Source organism: Carassius gibelio, chromosome B14, assembly GCF_023724105.1.
Source record: "Carassius gibelio isolate Cgi1373 ecotype wild population from Czech Republic chromosome B14, carGib1.2-hapl.c, whole genome shotgun sequence".
NCBI classification, from domain to species: Eukaryota; Metazoa; Chordata; class Actinopteri; order Cypriniformes; family Cyprinidae; genus Carassius; species Carassius gibelio.
Window position 1 is genome coordinate 21778243 of NC_068409.1, and position 23469 is coordinate 21801711.

A 23469-nucleotide genomic window follows, 5' to 3' on the forward strand; every position below is an offset into this window, starting at 1 on the left:
TGTTGATGTATTTACGGTAGGAAATTTTCAAAAATATTAAATATGCAATATCCTAATGATTTTCGTCATAAGATAAAAAAAAATTGCTAATTTTGTTAGCTGCCACAAATATACCCTCGTGCTACTCACTTATGCTTTTGTGGTCCAGGTTCACATATATGTTACTAAAGAACGTATCAAATCTGTCTAACATAATAGCAAAAGCGCCTATTAAAAGGTCAAAATTAAGCGTACATGCGTAAAATAGTATCGTACTCCTCCAGCTCGCGGAGAACTAAGAGGATGAGGAATTCCACGACCTCTTTGCTTTTTATACCCGAGTGGGCGTGGCTTCGCGGATCGGCTCAGCCAATGGCGTTGCAGCGGCGGGGCGAAGGCGTTTCGGTCTTGTTCGGAAGAGAAGTTCTCTAACAGCGCGAGCCCAGCACTGCTCAGAAAAGACAGATAGAGAACCAGGCGGCTGCAAAGGGTGGCAGTACGACCCTCTTTTGGGGTTGGGGGGGGGTCTGATTATAACAAAATATATATACACACATATATGCATGCCCAGGGCCGCAAGATAGGTCATATGCCGATTGTAGATATTTTAGCAAACATCTAGAGGTCTATCTATACATTTCAAAATGCCTATTTTACTTTTTCTGATAGACACGTCCGCTTCTATGAATCAGCGCACTTATTTGGGTACGACGTATCTGGACATTGCTAAAGGCGCGGTTGAGATCTTTATGAAGGTAAAGCATAATTTCACCCCGACTTTTTCAGCTTGCTGTTGTACCTTGTTGGAGTTAAGGATCCCTATGACAAGATAGGTTCAAATGAATGTTTATTGTTTCGTTCTCTTTAACAGCTGCGCGCCCGAGACCCGGCTAGTAGAGGCGACAGGTACATGCTAGTTACATTCGATGATCCACCATACGGCGTAAAGGTAAATAAATACTGCTAAATTGTGCTTATATGTGGTTAAAGCGGAGATTTTTTGTCTGACAGTGAGTCTCTACTGTGCCTCTGGTTCGTAGTATCGGGTAAGGCGGCCTCCCGGTGACGAAAACGGCTATTTTTTGCTAAAATATCCGCAGACCCGGAGCAGCGCAGCCTCTGAACATGGCGGACATTTTGCTTTTGTGTTGGGAAAGCTCTCGAGCGCTGAGATGGAGGCGGAGAGATTTATTATCCACTGTGACGTAGCGAGTGACGCGTGTACGGACCAACTCGGTCCTGATTGGACAAGCAGGCTGCCTTCTGTCGCGTGCACTCCTCTCGCATTCTCATTGGCCACTGTAGCCTGAACAAATCAACACGATTTGATTTAAGCAACAGCCATCAATAAGCAAATGAGGAGATGCTCTGCAGGTTTGCGTTGCTATTTATGAGAGAGAGGGAGACGTCCTTGAAAACAAGCAACAACTTCTTTCTGTCTCCACTCCTAGTGCATTCACCTCCCTCCCATTCATATTTAAAATTCCAAAAACACCAAACAGGTGAAAGGTGACGTGCCTGTCACATCAGGTCACTCAATCTTTGAAGTTTACTCAAACATATACCTATACAAGCATAATTGCTGACTATTAAGCCAACGTTTACATATAAGGCATGAACCACAGTGCCTTCATGCTATATCACCTCACATAAGTGCTTCCTGTACAAATACAAACAAGTGCTACTAGTACAATAAACTAAGTACAGAAATTAGGAGGAGTTTTGTTTTCATATGTGACGGCCATTCATATTTTGCCATTTGGGATAGCAAGATAACAGGGTCTGTGAGTTGATGGTGTGGTCGGGCATCTGCGTGAACAAATCTCTTTACTCAGAGTACGAACTGAATATAATGGAAGTCATGACTTGCTTAATGGCAGTCAGTACTTAATGGATTACTTGATCGTTCTAAGACACAAGGGCATGACTAGACATTAATGTATTACATTTATGGGCATCATGTACCTAGGTTTTTTTTTTTTTTTTGAGGCAGTGAAAGTTCTGGCTCTTCTGTGTATGTTTATGAGGCATGATAGTCTGTTAGTCTTGTAGTATGCATAGGGGCCAGGTTAACATCCTTATATAATATACATTTTTTTAAGCAATATTGCTACTGAACTTTAGTGATCGCCCTTAATTTTCTGACCAGAACTGACCTTGTGGTAACATTGTTTAACCCCCCCAAAAAAACTCAAAATAAATTATTATTAATTACTGAAATGACTATAGCCTACTTCTGATTTATGAACCAAAGCAAGAACATATTAACACTTTTGCCATCGCTATTCCAGAATATTACAAATGTTATATGTGTCATGCATCAGTCTTACACATATTCTGAAGCTTATAGACTCAACTTGAGTTTTCTTTTTGTTTCTTTTAGAGAAACATGAAGTACCCTGCGACACAGATCCAACCAATCCTCATTTTCACAAAAAGCTTGACATTTGAATATATATTATACATATCTCATGAAATACGATATCTCCTAGTAAAAAAATATTTTGTATGATCCCCCAACTCGTTTGTTTTGCACAAACCACATAAGCTGTTATATGTTTGCCTTCAAAAGGGCAAAATTTACAAAAAGGTGATGATATCTGAGCAATATTAATTTTGCACCTAAAATAATCATGGAATGTTATTACCAAATGTAGAAATATAAATTTTTTGTCAATTAAAAGTTATTTAAAATCCATTTATCATGCTCAAAAGTTTGTGGAAGTACACTCCACAGAGCTGTGAGTTTTATGACAATCAAATGCCAAAATATTGCATATAACAATAATCCAATAAGCAAATAAAGCCAATTCTTCGTCAGTTTTCAGACCTTTCTCTCCCCACGTTCAGCAACATCTTCTGTTTATAAACTGCTGGCCAGTTCTCTTGACGTACCATTATATTGGATTTGGGAAATTGTGGTTATGTGGTCACTTTGCATGGCCTAATTTCAAAATATCATCCATCTTCTTCCCAGCCTGGAGTTGAATCAAGACCTGCACTTGTACATGTGACGTAGTGCTTCCTGGGTTCCTGTTTTCTTTGTTTGTGGTTTGACATTGACAATGAGAGTAGCTCTGTGCTTTGGCAGTTCATTAGTATGGAAAATCTGGCAGGTAGCCAGTTACTCTCTTGGGGGGTTTTCTTACTCCACTGCGTGTCATGCAGTTTTCCCACCATGTTCCAGTTTATCCAAGATAATCTGAGGCTGACTTCCAAGTGACACTTAACTCTATAACTACTTTTCCTGCTTATACTATACACTAATGATTCGTAGTAGACATATGGCATGTTTTAGCCATTTACGTGATGACATTTTTAATGTCCATGTGGCAAATGCTTGGCATTTTTATCCTACTATGTCTTTGTTTGACAAAGTGCTATGAGATATTATAACTGCCCTCTTTCATAGGCTCTTATCCCTCTCTGAGCTATTCATGGCCAGATTGTTTCTCCTGTTTAAAAAATACTTCTCAGCCAAGCAGTGCCTCTTCAGAATTAGCGAGTAAGCTAACACAGTTCTCAACTAAACACCAGGCAAATACCAGCCTAGCAAGAATCTAGCCTCTGTATCTGACAGAGTGCCTTTTTTATTTCCCATCAATTATTCATGAAATTTTCGGCAGCTAAACAGTGAAGAGTTCCAGTGAGCCCCCAGTCCTCACAAAGCTCTCTTTTCCTGTTTTATGTGCCTCTCTTGTTGTCTGAGCCCCTGCCAAGCAGAACATTATTCTTAGTCTTGCCTATTTTCTGAAGTTGACACAGTTTTTGCCCTCAGCAATTTTCTTAATCAAATAATGTTGAGATCGCTTATTTTTGAAGTGAAAGGTTAGAGATAGAAATGAATTTGTTTTGTCATAAACACTCTGTTTCTGTCATTGGTTAATGAAGGAGAAAAGAAAAATGCATGTAACTGCATTTGTTGTTTACGCCATGAAGCTCTGGAAAACAATGCAAACAATGCATATTACATTATACCTTCTACATTTTTTCATTACCTCATCTGACATTTGGACACTTTATGAATGTCAGTGCATTATATAACAATAATCAACTCAAGTTGCATTTATTTTTTAGCAAGTATAGCACAAGCATTGAGTTCAAGCTTCCATTCATTTTTTCGAACACAAATTAAGATGTTTTTAAAATGTTATTCCTCTGATAGGACACCTGTGTAAACTTGAGGAGAACAGACTTTATGGACCCATTAAAATAACATTGGGACCGTAAAACTTAATGCAAAAATGAATAAGAAAAATCAAGTTACTTTGAAAAGGCATCATTTGTTTGTAGAACACACTTAAAATTTTATTAGGTAATGCAATGAAATTCATATATTTTAAGTGTGATTAAAGTTTCCAAATAGCTTTTAGAGTCACTGTACATTTACATGTATTATAATACATGCATGCATAAAATATGTTTGGTGCAGCTCAGGAATAACTCATCTGTGAATCCAGTGGCCTTATGTTTAGCGTGTAGACTGCCTGATGCTTGATCTTGCTCTGAATCTTATGAAATGGGGAGTGGCTGAAGTCTTTTCTTCATAACAGGCCAAATATTTCTTCTGAAATCCACAATGTTGCTCCTCCTCCTTAAACCTCAGTCCCAACATATATAACTAAACATACTGTCTGCATTTCTTTGTATTGGCTCTATGCAATTAGCAGAGAAAATGTGATCACTAAATAAAAAAAAAAAGTGAATTCACTCAAAGTCAAAATGGAGATCTGTTTGTCATGAGCATGATGGTCCGTGTGATCAGTGCTTTGGCTGGTTAACCAGCTCTCATTCCATTAGAGTGACAACTTTAGGTCCTGCCTAGCCTTTATCATCACACATGACAAGCAACACCCTGCAGACGTGTCCCTCCTGCAAAACTGGGTGGATGTATGTAACTGAGCTCAATGGTTATCTGTGATCAGCTCAACCTTTAGGCGGGAGTAGAGATTGAAACCTGGAACAAGGCAACCTGATCCTGGAATAATACTCAGGCGATAAGTGCAGCCGCTTAACCCGTGTGAATCCTCTCCGGGTCGTCACGTGCCCTTTCTGCTGTGATGATTCCTCTTGCAATCACAAGCGCTGTGTTTATATGACTGCCGCTTTCCTCAGAACAGGAGATTAACAGGGAACAAGTCCTTATCTGTCAGTTTATGTAAAACTGCTTGTTTGTCTTGCCACCTGTCCTGCAGGAAATACAGAAGCCAGGATTTCTGGTACGCTAATTCTGAAAGCAGAAAAAAGAGAATGCATTATATGCTCTCTATAAATAAACAACAGCTTTATGTTTATCTTACATAATATTGCTTTTTCCATTCTGCTCTGGGAGGGACATATATGGTCGAATGTCATGAAACCTGTACAGATGATATTCGGTTCATATTTCACCTCAAAATCAAAAGAAAGAAATTAGAAATTATACATTATCCTACAGCAAAATAGAGACCATTGAGATTTTTGTGACCACTTCTTTTGCATTGCGACATTATTTTAATGACAGTTAAGCACATTGTATTACTGTAATGCATAAAAAATAATGTATTATCTATATTTATTAATCATTTATACATCAGGGTAGTATTTGCTGAACTGCCTTTATTTTTGCATGTTTCATTACAGTATTACAGTAAGATAAATCTAATGACCATAACTGAATGAAGGAAAACATCTGGTACATAAATACATAATAGGCTAATTAGTCTGAATTTTCTTAATGTAACATATCATTTTATTCTGGGTTTCCCTTTTGATTTCGGGGTGAAATATGATGTTGATATAATGTAATAATATATTATTTATAAGTACAATTTGTATTACATTGTATATATCATTGTAGTGTTTGCTGTACTGCCCTCAATATTTGCTCTCCAAAATAAATAAATAAATAGAAATACTGTATTACAGTAATGAAGATGAAAATCACACTGAAAATAAATAAACATCCAATAATACAAATTCCAGAAGTGAAATATCTAGTACATAACAGTAAAGGGGAAAAAACAAACAAAAATAAGACTATTTTGGAGTAAGATATGGTCCGGATATACTTATGTGGATTACAATGTTTGTTCTGTCCTCTGTTGGATCGCCGTTGGGTTTTTTATTCTTTAAAGAAGGATTTGAGTTTACATTTCCTCTGTTAAAGCTACAATTAGGGTTTTATCCTTTTTCCGGCCTTATTCAGTGTCCACATTCCTTAATCTCTCCCATCTTCTTCTGCCTCGCTGGACAAGCGTGTGATTAAAGGAGAGTCTGATTGCAGTCACACTTCTTCAGAGCCGATAAATTGTTAATGCAGAGGGAAAGAAAGACGGATGGGGAAAAAAAATAGAATTACTCTGTTGCTTGAATTATTGAGTGCCAGTAGAGCTACCGCTTGAATGGTTTCTTTTTTCGTTCCATACATGGATAGAGACGTACACTGTCAGGACAACTCTATGCCTGCTTTGTTCTTTAATGCTTCCCAATACACACACACACACACACACATGGGAAGCTCAACTACCTCGGGATCTGACCTGTCAAGTCTTCTCCCTCTTGTGGGGAATTACAATGCATGCATGTTTATATAATGTGTTGATTTATTCACGCTGAGTAAATTTCATGTGGAGCAGGAATCATTTTGTAAAAGCAGATTGAGTGAACTATTAACCTCAGTTCTTTTCTCAGCATCTGAACTCATATTGTTGTTCTTACTGTGTTTGTTTTGAGTGAGCAGTGAAGTAATGACTGTATTCTTCTGCTGGGAGGGGTAATGTGGGTCAGGGACAGACATACACTAACCACATGTCTTTTAAAGATAGTAAAACGAGTCAAGCCTTATGTAGCGGATCTGTGTTGCTGCTTACCATGATGCTATCATATGCTAACATATAGGCTACATGTGCAATTATAAGCGGTACACAATCATGCATACTCATTCAGTTACAAAGCTTGTCCTGATCTGTTCTCATATTCTTCGATTCTCATCTATTTAAAACGAAAGTATGCTTGTACTAACTTGTTTGATATTTTGTTACTTTCAAGTGTGGCTTAAGTGTTTAAATACACTACTGTTCAAAAGTTTGGGGTCAGTAAGATTTATTTTATTTTTTAGAAATACTTTGCAAGAATGTCATTATTTGACAATGTAGGTATTTACAATGTTAATATAAATGATGAAAACAATTCTGTAAAAAATGCATCACTATTTCCACACAAAAGCCATTTGCAGCACTGATGATGATAAATGTTTAGCACATTAGAATGGTTCATGAAGGATCATGTGACACTGGAGACCAGAGTAATGGCTGCATAAACGTGCTCTGTGCATAAACATTAAAAATCTTACAACACTTTTGGATGTTAGTGTACATTTTGGGTTCACTGTGTAAATGCCACTGTGTTGCTGAGGTTATGTGGAGCTGGTTTTCAGATCATCTGTTTGTATTTCCTGTATATGGTAGGCGGGTTGGAAAGAGAATCATGCCACATTCATGAGCGAGCTGAAGAACCTGCAGGCATCTGGACTGACTACATTAGGTCACGCTCTCCGCGCCGGCTTCGACCTGCTCAATCTCAACAGACTCGTCTCTGGCATCGACAACTATGGTCAGGTAATAATATCTCCCTTCAGCAGTCAGGGAGTCAAAACTATCTTTATTCAGTATTATAGCAGTATAATATGCAGTATGAAATGAAACATCTCCTCACAGAACATAGAGATAAACATATCCCAATCTTCAGATATATTTGAACAAATTTTACCTTTCTACCAGCCTTAAATTATGTCCTTAAAGGAAACATATATATATATGTAGCACAAATATATATTTGCAGAAGCCATTATTCAAAAAGAACCATTTCACAGCACATCTAAAGTGTGCCAGAAGGCAAGAGAGGCTAACATATGGGAAAATATTCTGTAGTCCAAAGCTTTAAACCTGATGCTGGCCAGTGCTTAAAGCAGCACCATCCGTTCAGCGAGGCTTTGTAGTGGAGATGCTTTCATCAGTAGTGACGGGGGTCCTCTTAACCCAGGAGGAGGAATGGATGTAGCAGCATGCAGAGATTACAGAGCCAATTTTGGGGGGTTTTCATCTTATGAAACAGTATTTCACAAGAGCACACAGGCATCAACTAAATTTACTGTGATTTGGGTTAATTCTTCTGCAACATCAAACAGAGCAACATTTAATTGGATTATCTGTCATTCAGAATATTCAGATACTTTCAATGCACACATTAAGACCATGCTGGATTACCTAAAATATGCAGACATGCAGTCTGAGATAACCCTGAGGCAGTGTGCTAATCCACGTGCTCAGTAACTGAGTGCTGACCCCTGCAGTATGCACAGAGACAATGCATCTCACTGTTTACTGAATAAACTACAGTTAACAACATCTGTCAGGTTAAATGTTACTATGCTATGTTCTTTTTTTTTCAAATGCTTAGGAATCCGGTTGGCACTAATGTGTGTACTTGCAGTTAACTTTGAAAACCACATAGAAATCTGGCTGATTTTTTTTTTAAACATTAAACATTAAAAGAAAGGTTCCAGATTTTGAAACATTTTGAACAAAGATCAAGTTCTGATACAAATTGTCCATGTCATATTTTTCAGCGTTTCACATGCACCACTGTACAACATTTTGGAGGAGATGTATATTAGAGAAATTTAATTTTTTTTATTCAACAAGCATGCATTAAACTCAGCAAATGTGACATTTATAATGTTACAAGAAATTCTCTCTCTCTCTCTCTCTCTCTCTCTCTCTCTCTCTCTCTCTCTCTCTCTCTCTCTCTCTCTCTATATATATATATATATATATATAAGTTATTTAAAGTTTTATTCATCAAAGAATCTTGAACAAGAAATGTAGAATGAAATGTATCACGTAACAACAAAAATATTATTTTCATAATATTTAATAATAAAACTATTTTCAACATCGATAATAATAAGAGCTGATTCTTGTTTCTAAATCAAGAGTATTATAAGGTTTCTGAGACTAAAGTTATGGATTCTGAAAATGTAGTTTTGCCATCACAGGAATAAAATACACATTTACACTAAATAACACTTAAATAGAACAGAGTTGTAATAATATTTCACAATATTACTGTTTGTGCTCCAACATCTCCAGAGTTCGAAAAATATATGTTTCAAATCAGGGAGCAAGCATTTTAACAGTTTATGGTTTCTCAAAACTGTTCTCCTCTCTTCTAGGGTCGGAACCCGTTCTTTCTGGAGCCATCGGTCATTATTACGATCACAGATGGAAACAAATTGACACACAGCTCTGGGGTGGCTGAGGAGGTGAGGGACAGAGACTTTATACCAACATGCCAACATTTTTTGATCAAGCTGTGGTGACGTATAATGTTACGAACCGCAGGCAGTGTGTCTTTCACCTAAACTCCAGTGGCATCTCACTTCTTGGTTTCTCTTCCTCCCTCAGCTACACCTTCCGCTGAACTCCCCTTTGCCGGGTAGTGAGCTGACAAAGGAGCCTTTCCGCTGGGACCAGCGACTCTTCGCCCTGGTCCTGCGGCTGCCAGGAATGGCCGTGCCTGACAGCGAGCAGCTGGGCAGCGTGCCCACTGATGAGTCTGCTATCACCCAGATGTGTGAGGTCACTGGAGGTACAGCCAATCGATTCTTGATTCAACCTTCCCTTGTTTTAAGTTCAATGTCTGAGGCCTGGATTCCACTAAACTGTCCTCTAGTCAAATCAAAGTGTTGCTAGACCCTATTTAGAGGAGCTTTAGTCCTGTTCTTCACCTCAGCCCCTCTAAAAATCTGCAATTAATCTGTCAGCCTCTTTACAAATCTTTGATTCCGTGATTATTCTTCACAGCTTTCACATACGAACACTCTTTGTTCCAGTGGAGTCACAAAGTAAAATGCAATTTTGATGGCTTTGTTTAAACAAGTTTGAGTCAGACTCGTAAGAATAATAGTTCACCTAATAAATGAACATGTTGTCATCATTGTGGAACATTTAAAAATTGTATATATATATATATATATATATATATATATATATATATATATATATATATATGTGTGTGTGTGTGTGTGTGTGTATATATATATATATCTTTGACTTCCATTGTATGGACAGAGCAACGAGTTTTTTTTTTTTTTTCTGTATATTTTCTTTTATGTTCCGCAGAATATATAAAGTCAAACAGGTTTGTAACAACATGAGTATGGCCAAACTCTAAGATAATTTGTGATATCCACTAGTTAGGTTGCTGGAAGGAAGTAATCTGTTGCCGCCCACATATTTGCTTGTATGGTTCAGTATATTGTGTTTTGGAAGATTTCCTCCCATGCAGTACTGTAAACACTGCTTTTTCAGTTGATAATGTAGTTTTGCTGGTTACTCTTTTTTTTAGCTCTTTTTCATCCCCCTTTTCTCTATAAGGCCGCTCTTACTGTGTGAGGACGCAAAGGATGCTGAACCAGTGTCTGGAGTCTCTCGTCCAAAAGGTTTTGAGTGGAGTTGTAATACACTTTGAGAAGAGCGGTCCTGATCCACCTGTGATAGGCGAAGGTCAGTGCTGATTCTGTGAGGTCATGTTAGTTTTGTGCTTTTTGAGAAAACAATTAATACACAAATATGGTCTTCTCTTTGTGCAGATGGTCTTGTGGATCCAGCTCGTCCTTTGTCATCCTTCAGTCCGCAGCCCTGGCACAGCTGCCACAAGCTCATTTACGTCCGGCCCAACCCCAAGACTGGCGTTCCTGTGGGTCACTGGCCAATCCCAGAATCCTTCTGGCCTGACCAGAACTCCCCCACTTTGGTAAATAGTAACTTACAAAATACAGTTTGAGTGTAGAGTCAAGCAATGATTTTCTGTTTCTATATTAGTGGGTCCAGACCAGTGTGGTTAAAATCAGCTATAACTATTAAAAAAACATTTGGTTTACTGAAAAAGGTTTTAAGTAAAAGCAATAAGATTAGCTGAAATAAAAAGAAAAATAAACTTAAAAAAAAAAAAAATTATATATATATATATATATATATATATATATATATATATATATATATATATATATATATATATATATATATATATATATATATAAACTACAACAATTTAGAAATATATATTTTTTAAACAAAAATGAATGAAAATTACTAAAAAAAGTCCATGAAAATTATTTTGTTTTAAACTTAAAATTTAAAATATACAAATAAAAGCTAAAAATTAACACTTTATAGTAAGGTTTCATTAGTTAACATTGGTTAATGCATTAAATAACAAAGAGCAAAACATTTTTACAGTACTTATTAATCCTTATTAAAATACAAAAATACAGCTGTTCATTGTTAGTTCATGTTACTCAGGTTCATCAAACAATACAAAAAGATACAACTTTGGACTTTAATAGTGCATTAGTAATCATAAAATGCTTCAGAAGTATATTTCAATTTCAGTTCATGTTTACTAATATATTTAACTAATGTCAACAAATGGAACCTTTCTGTAAAGTATTATATAAAAACTATAAAGTAAAAAAACTGGTAACAGTTCTCACTATTAACTAGTTGCTTATTAGCATTTCTATTATTAACATATTGCCTGTTTATTAGTACTTACAAAGCACATATTCTGCATGACCATATTCTACTTCCCTGACCCTACCCAATACCTAAACTTAACAACTGAAAAATACATAGCTAATGGTATGTTAATAGCGGGAATTTGACCTTAAAATAAAGTGTTATCAAAAAACTGTAAAAATATAAAAACTGTAATAGCATATAAACAATACTAACATAGCACTGTATGTAGCACATATTTCTTGCACTGATTTGTGGGAAATGCTTTTAAACATAGTTAAATCTAGCTGAAAACACTATGGTATTGGCTAAAATACAGAAGGACTTTCTGCGGTGCTCTAGGACCTGGCAGACGTTCAGCTGTTTCTTTCTGCACGCTGAAGTTTCACAGGATCCTTAATAAAACGGAAAAGTACTAGGATTGCAAAAGGAGTTTGGATAGGTGTATTAGCATGGGCTCATCTGAGCCGAGTGGATGAAGCAATTTATCAGCCAAAGGTAATGACCTCCACAAACTAAAGGTTAGCTTTCATCTTGCTCAAGCAGTGCTAATGAATGCAGATGAAAAGAGCGGTAACATGAGGAAAGGCTACACTGTCCTGAGGTTTCCCACCCCCTCACTGTCTTTTCTCTATTAAACAGTACACTGTAGAGACAGCAGCTGGTGCAGTGCCAAAGTGCCTGGGCTCAGCTCGGCCTGTGGTCGCAGTGAGAGAGCCACTGGAGGCAGAAAAAGACTTCTGCAGAGCTTTAGCACTTAGCACCAGCTTAACATGAGGTCATTTCCGTCCTTACATCTTCGCTGTCATGTCTACAACATTGTGAATCAGAAGCACAATGGGCTTGGGTGCAGACGGTAACACGGGTGCCTCCAAAAATGTCAACTTGAGCAGATAAAACATCTTTTTCATATTCCTAAAATAAAGTCGATGTTGTGAGGGTATCTTCTCAGGGAGTGCACAGCTTGTGTTGTCCTGTAACACATTTTGCTTTGATGACAGGATGAGTTTGCCATCTAACAGACATATCTTTTGACAAACTCATTGTGAGAATGTATTACAGATGACTTCTGTTTGTTTCTCTCTGTCTCTTTAGCCTCCACGATCTGCCCATCCTCTGGTGCGGTTTTCCTGTATCGACTGTGAGCCGATGGTTATCGACAAGCTGCCTTTTGACAAATATGAGCTGGAGCCGTCCCCGCTCACCCAGTTCATCTTGGAGAGGAAATCTCCTCACATGTGCTGGCAGGTGGGACACCTTTTCACACAACTATTTCATCTGATCTGTATTTAGCATGGCATCTTTCACAGCCTTCAGACTGATCTCTGGGTAGAGCTGAGTTTCACAATGAGAGATGTCATGGTGTTAAAAGAGCGGGAAAAAACAGTGGGTGTTAAGATTTTGCATTTTTTTAATTCAATGTAAAAAAGCACAACACAAATTACAGTTTAGTGGCTTACACATTCACAGAAATGGTTGTAAAAGTCCTGTATTTAGTAACTGGTCAAACAGCAGCTGGAATGAGATTTTGTTGTATAGTTATTTATTCAAACACAGTGTTAAACAGTAGAGTTCAAGGTATAAGGGGTCAGTAAGATTTTATTTATTTGTATTTTGGATTAATTTGATCAAAAATAACAGTAAAGACAATTATAATGTTACAAAGATTTCTTTTGAGCTTTATATTCATCAAAGAATCCTGAAAGAAAATCTGTTTTTCAGAAAAAAATATTAAGCAGAACAAGTGTTTTTAATATTGATTTAATAATAATAATAATAATAATAATAATAATAATAATGTTTCTTAAACAGCAAATCAGCATATTAGAATGATCTATGAAGGATCACGCAACACTGAAGACTGGAGCAAGGAACATTTTAAAATATCATAATATAGAAAACAGTTATTTATAATAATATTTTAGAGTACTTCTTTATTTTTGATCAATTACATGCAGCCTTGGTAAGCAGAAGAGACTTCTTTATAATCCATAAAATAATCTTACAGACCCCAAACTTTTGAATAGTAGTTTATATGTCTCCCAATCTTTGTAGTAATCTTTGACATAAAATGCAGCATGTGTTATGTAATAATTTCCTCCCTGATGTTCATACGTTAATACAGAGTTGTGCAGGCTTTCTTACAGTATTAAAGTCAGCAGATGCTAGTCTAAACTGACTTACACTAGAGGAAACTTGATCATAAAGGAACAAACAATATAATCAGTGCCACAGTAGTAGTCAAAATACAGAGCAGCTTAAAGTGCAATAGAGAAAGATTAAACCAGGTTTTAAACAGATGCCCTAATATACATAGTTATGAGTTCAAATAAGGTCTTTATGATATTTGATTTCATATAAATTTCAGAATTCTACAGTCAGTTAAAAAAAAAAAATACTAATACTACCCTAAATAAACAAATCAACTAAAACTCACTGAAGACAGTGATTAAATAAGAATAAGAAACTAATTACAAGCAATATTCTTCACTATGAAAATTTAATATGTATTACTTCTTATTAGAGTTACAAAAGTGATTTAGTCAAGAGTAGTGAGAGATTTCCTCTCTTTTGTTGTTTGATTAACATGAATGACAAGACAGCAGGAATATTAGACTGCTGTCACTTTAAGAACTACCTGGATCCAAAATACTATTACGCATGCGTTTTCTTTCTCAGCTGTTTTGCTTTAACTATTCACATAAGGTATGGAGTATTGAGGATACTTGCACACATATAACCGCTCAGTGCCTATGAGAGCAGCAAAAATAACGTCACGTGAGTGTGTAACCGCGATAGAGACGATAGTCCTAAATCTGTAACTGTTGACAAATTTCTGTTGTTATATCACCCACCCCTAATAGCAACCAAACTGAAAAAGCTCATACATACATAAAATCCCACTTTATGTATAAGAGAGAAGAGAAACACAAGTTGGTGCAGATGCTGCTGATATTTATTTAACCAAAAAATTCTTCAAAATTAATGACATCCTTATAGTTTAACAAACTCTAACATAAAATGCACTTAATTGTCATTTGTCACTCTCTCTCTATATATATCTTTATATTTATTTTATAAAAATATCTATAGAATTAATCAATTTTAAGGATTTATAAATACTGAAATGTTCCTGCTTTTTGTTTTCACTGAAATGAAACAACCTTATCAATAACTAACCAAAAGTACTATTATTTCTGTTCCTGCAGCAGTGAGGCGTTCCTCGTTTGAGTGTTTGGCTCCGAACCTTAGCATCTGATTCACAGCATCCTAGGATCATGGTGGCTAGTATCGCAAGCACCAATGAGATTTTCTTAAAAAAAAAAAAAAAAAAGTTCATACAATTGTATTCAAATTAATCAGACTGTATCTGTGGTTAAATTATAAACAGTTGAGTGGTTATAAGCTTTTAAACATGAATTTGTGTAAAAAAGAATTGACTCTTTTGTTTTTTTTGTTTGACTAATAATAAGTTCTTACAGAGGCATAAAGTATCTGAAAGCTGCTATGACTGATACAGGGCCATGAGCAAGGCATGATTACTTTTGGAAAGGAAATCATTTTATACATATAATTTTTTTTCAGGAGCTCATTTTAGTCTGAAATGATGACAAATGGTCTTTCAAGAGCTATTACCCAGACCATTTAGTTTCTTGAAAGAAAGAGGGTTGCCAATACTGCAGAAAGCTTTAAGGATTTTTCCATGCTGGATTTTGTTGTCACTGGATATATATTTACATATAAAAATATACACTTGCTATAAATACCTTAGTCAGTACCAGGAAATGTTTTTTGTAGCTCCATTCTTTTGATTTGTTTTTCCTACTCGCATCATAGGCTACATTTAAGCTCATCTAAAAATACCAATATAACTGAAGATTTGTGTTTGTTCTTTTGCCATGGCTACATTGTTACATGATTACTTGCCTCACTATAAACGCATATTTAGAGGCATTTATAGCACACTAGTCTCTGAGGAATCCTGTCACCTAATGAGCCGTTAATGAATGGGTTTTGTCTCTGAGAAACAGTTTGACGTGAAAGCTGAGCTCTCAGGAGACACCAGACGATGCTGACTCCTCTCTCCTGTCTCCCAGGTGTTTGTGAACTGCAGCGGCAAACACAGTGATTCAGCTCACCCGTTCGGCTACCTGAAGGCCAGCACTACGCTCACCTGTGTCAACCTCTTCGTCATGCCTTACAACTATCCCGTCCTGTTGCCACTCCTCGGTACAAGTGTTTTTTTCCTACTGCACATTTCATACACAGTGGTGCTTTAGCCATGATCAAGGGAAAGAAAAATCAAAGATATGTAAAACTCAATTTAATAATAATTTAAGAACAAGGAATAAAAATAATAATAAAATAGGTAACTTAGAAAAATGTATGACAGGCTCAAAAAAAATATTAAGCTGCAAAACTTAATATAATATAAAACATTGAGAATAAATCAGCATATAAGGATGATCTCTGAAGGATCATGTGACACTGAAGACTGGAGCAATGGCCGATGAAGATTTGCATCTGCATCAGAGTAAAAAAAAATATTTTAAATGTATTTTAAATGATTTCAAATTGTAATAATATTTCACAATATTACAGTTTTTTCTGTATTTTTGATCAAATAAATGCACCTGTGATGAGCAGAAAAGACTTAAAAAAATTTTTTTATATTACTTGTCTCTAATTTTCTACAGCATATACACACACAAAGACAAAAGAAATAAAATGAATAATTATTAAAAATAATACATTTTGGAATAATTTTTGCATAAATTGTGTACAAGTTTTGTGCATCTTTCCTTCCCTTCTTCTGGAGAGTGACTTAATTTAGTCCCACAATGTAGTTTGTTCAGCACACTTATCATCTCCTATTCTCCTCACAGATGATCTGTTTAAAGTGCACAAGCTGAAGCCAAACCTCAAGTGGAGGCAGGCCTTTGAAATGTACCTGAAGTCCATGCCTCCTTACTTTCTCTTGGTAAGACACTCTTCGTTCCTACTTAAAAAAAAGACATCCCAATAGAGCACAGAAGTGTCCTGCTTACAAAAAAGACAACGTCTCTGTGCATATAAATTTATGCAATATAAAATTCTTGGGCTGTTAGATGCACTTGAGGGTCTCTTGTAATCCAACCCTTTTTTGTGAGCTGTATTCGTTCTTAACAGCTGTAATGAGGTCAAGGATATGTGCTCTGAGTGCAGATTCGCCCTGAGTGTGTCCTCATTTTCACTTCCTTTGTCTCTGCTTCTCCACTCTTCCTCTCTTTTTTTCTGACTGCAGCCTCTCAAGAAGGCACTGAGGATGATGGGAGCCCCAAATCTCATCTCTGACAACATGGACTGTGGCTTGAGCTACAGTGTCATTTCCTACTTAAAAAAACTCAGCCAGCAGGTGAGCAGTCTTTTCTGCTGACAGTTAAACCTACACAGTTTTTCCAAGTTAAAATAGTACTCAAACTCATAACTTTCCTTTAAATGTTCTATATTACATATTGTATCCATCCAGTATTAAATCCTGTTTGTTTGAGGCCTGAGTGATGCAGATTTTTAATTAAGTTGTACATGGTTTTCAAGGCAAAGATGGAGTCCGACCGTCTGATTGTGTCTGTCGGGAAGAAGCCTCCTCAAGAGACGGGCATCAAGGTTAAGAACCACTCGAGTGCCCTGTCTCTGGCACACCGCCGTGATTTCAAGCAGCTCCTGCAGGGCATCACGGGCGAGGTTCCCTTCCGACTCATCGACATGAACTTCAAAGAGTTTGCTGGTTTCCAGATTGCACTTCTCAACAAGGTACAGACAGTTTGAGTTGGGCTGAATTACATTACAGGGTCTATTTGAAATCAATCAGGTCTCAGTTCATGTTTGGGAGTCAGAATGTAGTTATACTAGATGTAAAAAAAAAAATGTAGCTTCTATAATCATTGACTTCTCCCTTCTCTTCAAGGATCTGAAGCCCCAGGCCTATAGGAACGCTTATGATATTCCACGACGGAACCTTCTAGATCAAGTGACTCGGATGCGTTCCAATCTATTAAGAACAACACAGAAGCTCATCAGAGGCCAGGATGATGGTAATTGTTCATAACTGTTCAAATTTGCCAAACACGACTTAAGGTGTAGCAACATTAGTGAAATTTTGACAAATTCTCACAGACAAAAAAGCTGTTGTCTATTGTTAGTAGCATAAATGTATGTAGCACAGCTCACACAGAAGTCACTAACAAACCGAGCAGCTTTCTTTTGGTTAGTGTGACCAATCCGCGTGATTAATTTGAACCCTGTGCAAAAATTACGTTGGGAAGTATTTTTCCCTCACATGAAATTCATGGTAAGTTTCTATTAAAATGACTGGATTTCACCTGCAAAAATGGTAAATGTGATGGCATCTTTACACTATATATGACACAAAGCAAGAAACAGAAATCTACTTTGTTTTATTTTATTTTGTTTGTTGTTTTGTTTTTTGTTTTCACAATATTATGTAAGGTAGTTTTTTTGTTTTTCATTTTGTTTTGTTTCATTCCGTTTCGCTTTGTTTTCAAAATATTGTGTATGGTAGTTGTTTGTTTTTTTTCTTTTCGTTTTGTTTCGTTTTGTTTACTGAGGTGGATGTTAACAGTGATCAGATTTGTTTTGCATAGCAACAAGAGAAACTTTTCTTTTCACTGGATTTACATTTCTAATGTTGACATGTAATCAAATAAATGTTCAGCTGAAATTTGTTTAATATTGAATATTTTTCCATGACTCTGTAGACTACCTGCACAGTATTCCAGTGGGACAGATGGGAAATTATCAGGAGTATCTGAAGATGATGCCATCACCTCTGCGTGAGATTGATCCAGACCAACCTAAACGACTACACACATTTGGCAACCCATTCAAGCAGGACAAGAAGGTGCTTGCATGTCAAACCTATGGACAGTGATGTGTATTATACTGTATTATTTTGGCATTAGATTTCAGAAAGCTAGTTGCTGTTGCGTGGGTGTTTCTAATACAACTGCTTCTCTCTTCTGAGCACCATAATCAAGCTCTTAATTCTTCTTTTTGTCTTTTGGAAAGTCATAGAAATGCTTTCGTTAATGTTTTCTTTTGATGTGAGAGCAAATGGGAACGATTTTCCATTTTAATTTCATAACTATAGCTCACCCAGCTTTGATGACTTTTGTTTCTGAGAACCCCAGAAATATGAAAAAGCACCTTTAACATAATAAAATTACAGGTCACAACTGAAGTGCCTTAGATGCTAAGTTGTTTTGTTTTCTTTCTTCATCTTCTCCCAACAACAGGGAATGATGATCGATGAAGCAGACGAGTTTGTGACAGGCCCACAAAATAAGAAGCGGGGTAACACTGGGGATCTTAACTCAGGCACTGCTCTGAAGAGGAGAAGGAGTATGTCCCCTCTGTTGCGCCGACCCCAAACTCCTCCAATAATAACCAATAATGTCCTCAGCAAGGGCCCCACAGGGACTCCGGTCCAGCAAGGAATCATTAAACCCATCCCACTACACAAAGGTAAAGTCCTCTGAGTAACAGCTGACTGAGTCCCTGAGTAGTATGATACGTTGTTGTCAAAGAATCTCATCAAATTGCATGTTTGCAGCATCCAGTTACTTTTCAACTTTTCAAATAAAATGTTAAGTTATACTTTGTGGAATAATGCAGTTATGTTCAGTGTAATATTATTTAACATGTACTTAATATAGATTTAAGATTAGCAATTGGTTTAGGATTAGTTGCATGTAATTGTGCATAATTTACTCGTATTAATATAATAATTATGTCATATGTAAAAATGGCTATGTTTTCATTCTCATCAAATTAGTAAAAAAATAAATAAAACAAGTACATTGCAGTTTGTGTTTTAATGTTTATAAACATGGTAATATGACAATATAAAATAACAGTTTATATATATATATTGTCAGCATCATCAGTGTCACATGATCAGAAATTAGTGTAATATGCTGATGTGATGCTCAAGAAAAGTTTATTCTTAATATCAGTGCTGTGTAATATTTACGTGGGAACCATATTCAATTTTTTTGTATTTTTTTGATTCTTTGAATATAAAATTCTAAAGATCAGCATTTATTTGAAAAAGAAATCCATTGTATCATTATAAATGTCTTTACTGTCACTTTTGATCAATTCCATGCATTCTTCCTAAATGAAACTATTCATTTCTTTCAAAATAATCTTCCTGACCTCAAACTTTTGAATGGTAGCATATAAGCTTTGTACTGCAGAGATCATACGAGTCGTTACTATGCTATCCCAAACAGTTTTGCGAACATTGAGTGTATCGAAAAATGTACTATCAGTATAAGTAATAATATGCTGTCATATATTTTCCCCTACAGGATCTGAGGGAAACGGTGTAGGAGGCCCAGAAAGCAATGGGGAGCGAGCGCCATGCGAGGAGGCTGGAGACGGCTGGCCTGGTGGAGTGGATGGAGAGGAAGGAGAACCTGCACCTGTGGAGGACACAGGAGATGAGGGGACACCAGACGAGGAGGAGGAGAGAATAGGACTGGAGAACTGTCTGGACGAGAGACCCTCTGATCTCACACAAAACTGTGAGGACATGAGTCCCCCGGGCCAGGAGGAGGAGCTGGAGGGCAATGGAGGAGACACTTTGGCGCAGGGCACAGTTGTTATGATTCCCCTGGAGGGGAGTAACGCGGAGCTGCGCAGTCGAGTCCTCAAAGAGGTCCGCAAGCCTGGCCGCAGTGAGTATCTAGATATAACACCAAAGTAATTATTCACGCCCATTCATTTCTGTATTCTCTCCGAATTATTCTCTAGCTTAAATCGAGTGCACTTTGAATTATTGGTAGGAATTAATGAAGCTGAACTGAATTGCTAATTCTTTTGTGCAGATTATGAGACAATATTCAGGTTACTGGAGGAGGTGAAGGGGCCAGCGTCAGTGCAGAGGTACTTTATTCATCATGCCATCAAAGAGGCAGCCAGGTGAGAGCTCTCCTCAAACCCTCGCCTTTCATCATTTACTCACCCTTATGTCCTTCCAAACCCATAAGACTTAGTTATTGAATCACAAATTAAGATATCTTCATTAAGATCCTCTGTTGAAAGACCAGGTAACCAAGACTTAGAAGATCCAAAAAGGTATTACTATTACTTTAAATGATGAACAGATTTAAGTCTTCAGAGAGAGTAAATGACAGAATTTTTCGGTGTACTATCCCTTTAAGTTTTGCATCTAATATGCACGTTAATTTATTTGTCTATCTTTACTATAGATCAGTTATAATTATTAAAACTTATAATTATCATTTTGAAACATGTAGAAAAACTCTAGATGGCTCTAGCTGGACCCATATCAGGTCACTTTCCCCACCTTTCTTTTACTTTTGCATCCAGAAGACTTGCATAATAAATAATACATTTTCTTTATTTTATAATGTTCTATCATGCATTAAAGAAGAAAAATTGTCAATACTGAAAGAAAACAAATGTTTAGTAAATTCTCTGAAAGCAGGTAATAATATGGAATTTGGCTTTCTTAAATTAAATTGTTAGTATGTCAAACATTTGAAGTGGATCAAAACCTTTCATCAAAGTTGTCCTAAAACCAAAACAATACCAGTTCTTGTCTCAGGACAACTTTGGTGGACTTTTTTTGATCCACTTCAAATGTTGACTACCATATATTTATGCTGTTATATATATATATATATATATATATATCTATATATATATATATATATATATATAATATAATGTCATATAATCCAGCTAAATAGCTGTCTCTGTCTCAGGTTTAAGAAGCGTGTGCTGATCCAGCAGCTGGAGAGCGCTCTGGAGGAGATTGAAGACCGACAGATGCTGCCCACACAACTCAACAACGTCCACAGCAGATAGTGGGACGTCACTTCTCACCGCTGAGAGACACACAAGACGACAGGGAAGCGGCACATCAGCCTCAGTACTGTGCTTTAGGAGGAGACGTTAGCGAGGGAGAGAGTAAATTAGAGAGGATGGAGGCCTGTCTGGCTCACGCTCCAGTCCAGGTGCTTCCGGTTACTGAATTGTGTGACAGTTCGAGTGCTCACAACGGAGAGAGGCGTTCCAGGTTTGATGAATAATGAATGAGCACACTTCAGAAAAGCCAAGCCTCATCCACTATCTGGTTTTACAGGGTCATCTGAGGCAGAGGTCAGCGTCTGTCACGTGAAGTATGTTTATAAATTATGTCTGTCCACTGTTATTTGGCAACAGTGGAAAGTTCAGAGCTGATGATAGTATGGAAAATCTATGATGGATTTGTGTTTGCATGAAATGCCTACAAATCATGGGGTAAACAACACAGATGGACCTTTAAAGCATTCTGGATTGGGAACTACACTATTGTAGACTCAATAGCAATAACCCTCCAATCATCAGTACGCCAAACACGTTTTTACAGTTAAAGCAGATTTTTCAGAAGAACATTCTTATGACTTTGGAGACTCTTTATGAGATCTGGTAGCTGGCCTGTTGTTGTATTCATGGTGATATGTAATGTCACATAGATTTGCTTCATTTAGTGTCCAATAAGCAATAGTGTCCACCCTGTCCAAAAATAAAAACATGCTTGGCTCATCACACAAATGGGAAATGCCAACTCTGGTGTGAAATGAACTGGTGCACAGCAGAGTTTTGTTTCTGTCCAGTATGACATCTTTCATAATCCTGCGAGACTGCTTAGTTTCATCGCACATTCGCAAGTTACATTAGTGACCCCATTCTTGTTCGTTTTGTTCATTTTTAAAAACAGATGTATAGTACTTTTTAATGTTCATAAATAATATAGATTATTTTTGGATGGTATTGCTACAAGAACATAAAAATATTTTAAGAATTGTATAAAACATTTTTTTTTATGTGATGTTATATAGTCAAAATTTTATGATTTTTCTTAATGAAAATAATGAAAAATAATAAAAAATTACAACGGAAATGTTTGAATCATTGTGTAATTTTATATATGATGTATGCATATTTTTATATACACACTATTGTTCAAAACTGTTTAAAAGAAATTAATATTTTTATTCAGCAAGGATGCATTGCATTAATCAAGTGATATTAAAGACCTTTATAATGCTATAAAAGATTTCTTCTGTTATTTTTTTACTTTCTATATTTATCAGAGAGTCCTGAAATAACATGAATCATGGTTTTCACAAAAAAAATATAAGGCAGCACAACTGTTTTCAATATTTATAATAGAAAGAAAAATTTTGTAAAGAGAAAATCTATATTAGAATGATTTCTGAAGGATCACATGACACTGAAGACTGGAGTTATGATGTTGAAATGATCAAATAGTCTTGAGTATGACGGGGAAAAAACACACCCACCCCAAACTTTTAATGGTAGTGGATGTATATTGTATAAAGCTGTATTTAATATTGATATTTTTGCACAGAACACTTAGGTTTTTTAAATGATGCATTGGTTGAAGTATATATGAGCTGATTACGAGATTTTTGGATTTTCTACTGTTTTTTTTTTTTTTTATCTTTTAAGTCAACAGACCTATTCTTCTCATCCTTTTAGAAAATCCCAAAACACTAGAAGCATATACCCTGTAAGCAGGCCTAATGTAGAAATGGGCTGGCTTCCATCTTGTCATATTCTTGACCTGTCTCTCATGTTATTAATATACCTGATTGTCTATTATGAGTTTCTAAATTTTTTCCCCATCACAGCAGATGGTGGAATCTAGTATAAACTATTAAAAAAAAATTTAATCAACCTTTACAATAGTGTTGCAATGTTGTAACACTGTATCTGTGTTGTAACTATGACTCGTAATACAGCTGTAGAAATTGTAGACATGATCAAACCTTTGACCAACTGTTGGCAACAGCCAAAAATGTTAGCCTAGCTGAGACTTTCAACAAAGTGT

At 36.4% G+C, this 23469-nt stretch overlaps 1 protein-coding gene across 2 annotated transcripts; it reads left to right on the forward strand.

Moving 5' to 3' along the window:
• The first annotated feature begins 373 nt into the window (after window positions 1–373).
• Window positions 374–22372, forward strand: ints6l (integrator complex subunit 6 like). 2 transcript variants are annotated; one of them, XM_052573939.1, is made up of 19 exons: window positions 426–475; window positions 649–734; window positions 851–928; window positions 7428–7577; window positions 9194–9283; window positions 9426–9609; window positions 10398–10526; window positions 10613–10776; window positions 12636–12788; window positions 15638–15770; window positions 16427–16521; window positions 16825–16935; window positions 17118–17333; window positions 17488–17614; window positions 18299–18441; window positions 18836–19064; window positions 19913–20281; window positions 20432–20525; window positions 21335–22372. In XM_052573939.1, exons 2-19 carry the CDS (start codon window positions 663–665, stop codon window positions 21435–21437), a joined length of 2640 nt encoding a protein of 879 aa, XP_052429899.1. In that variant the 5' UTR covers window positions 426–475; window positions 649–662; the 3' UTR covers window positions 21438–22372. The 2 variants fall into 2 exon arrangements, with proteins under 2 accessions (XP_052429897.1, XP_052429899.1); XM_052573937.1 differs by having other exon boundaries at window positions 374–734.
• The last annotated feature ends 1097 nt before the right edge of the window (window positions 22373–23469 follow it).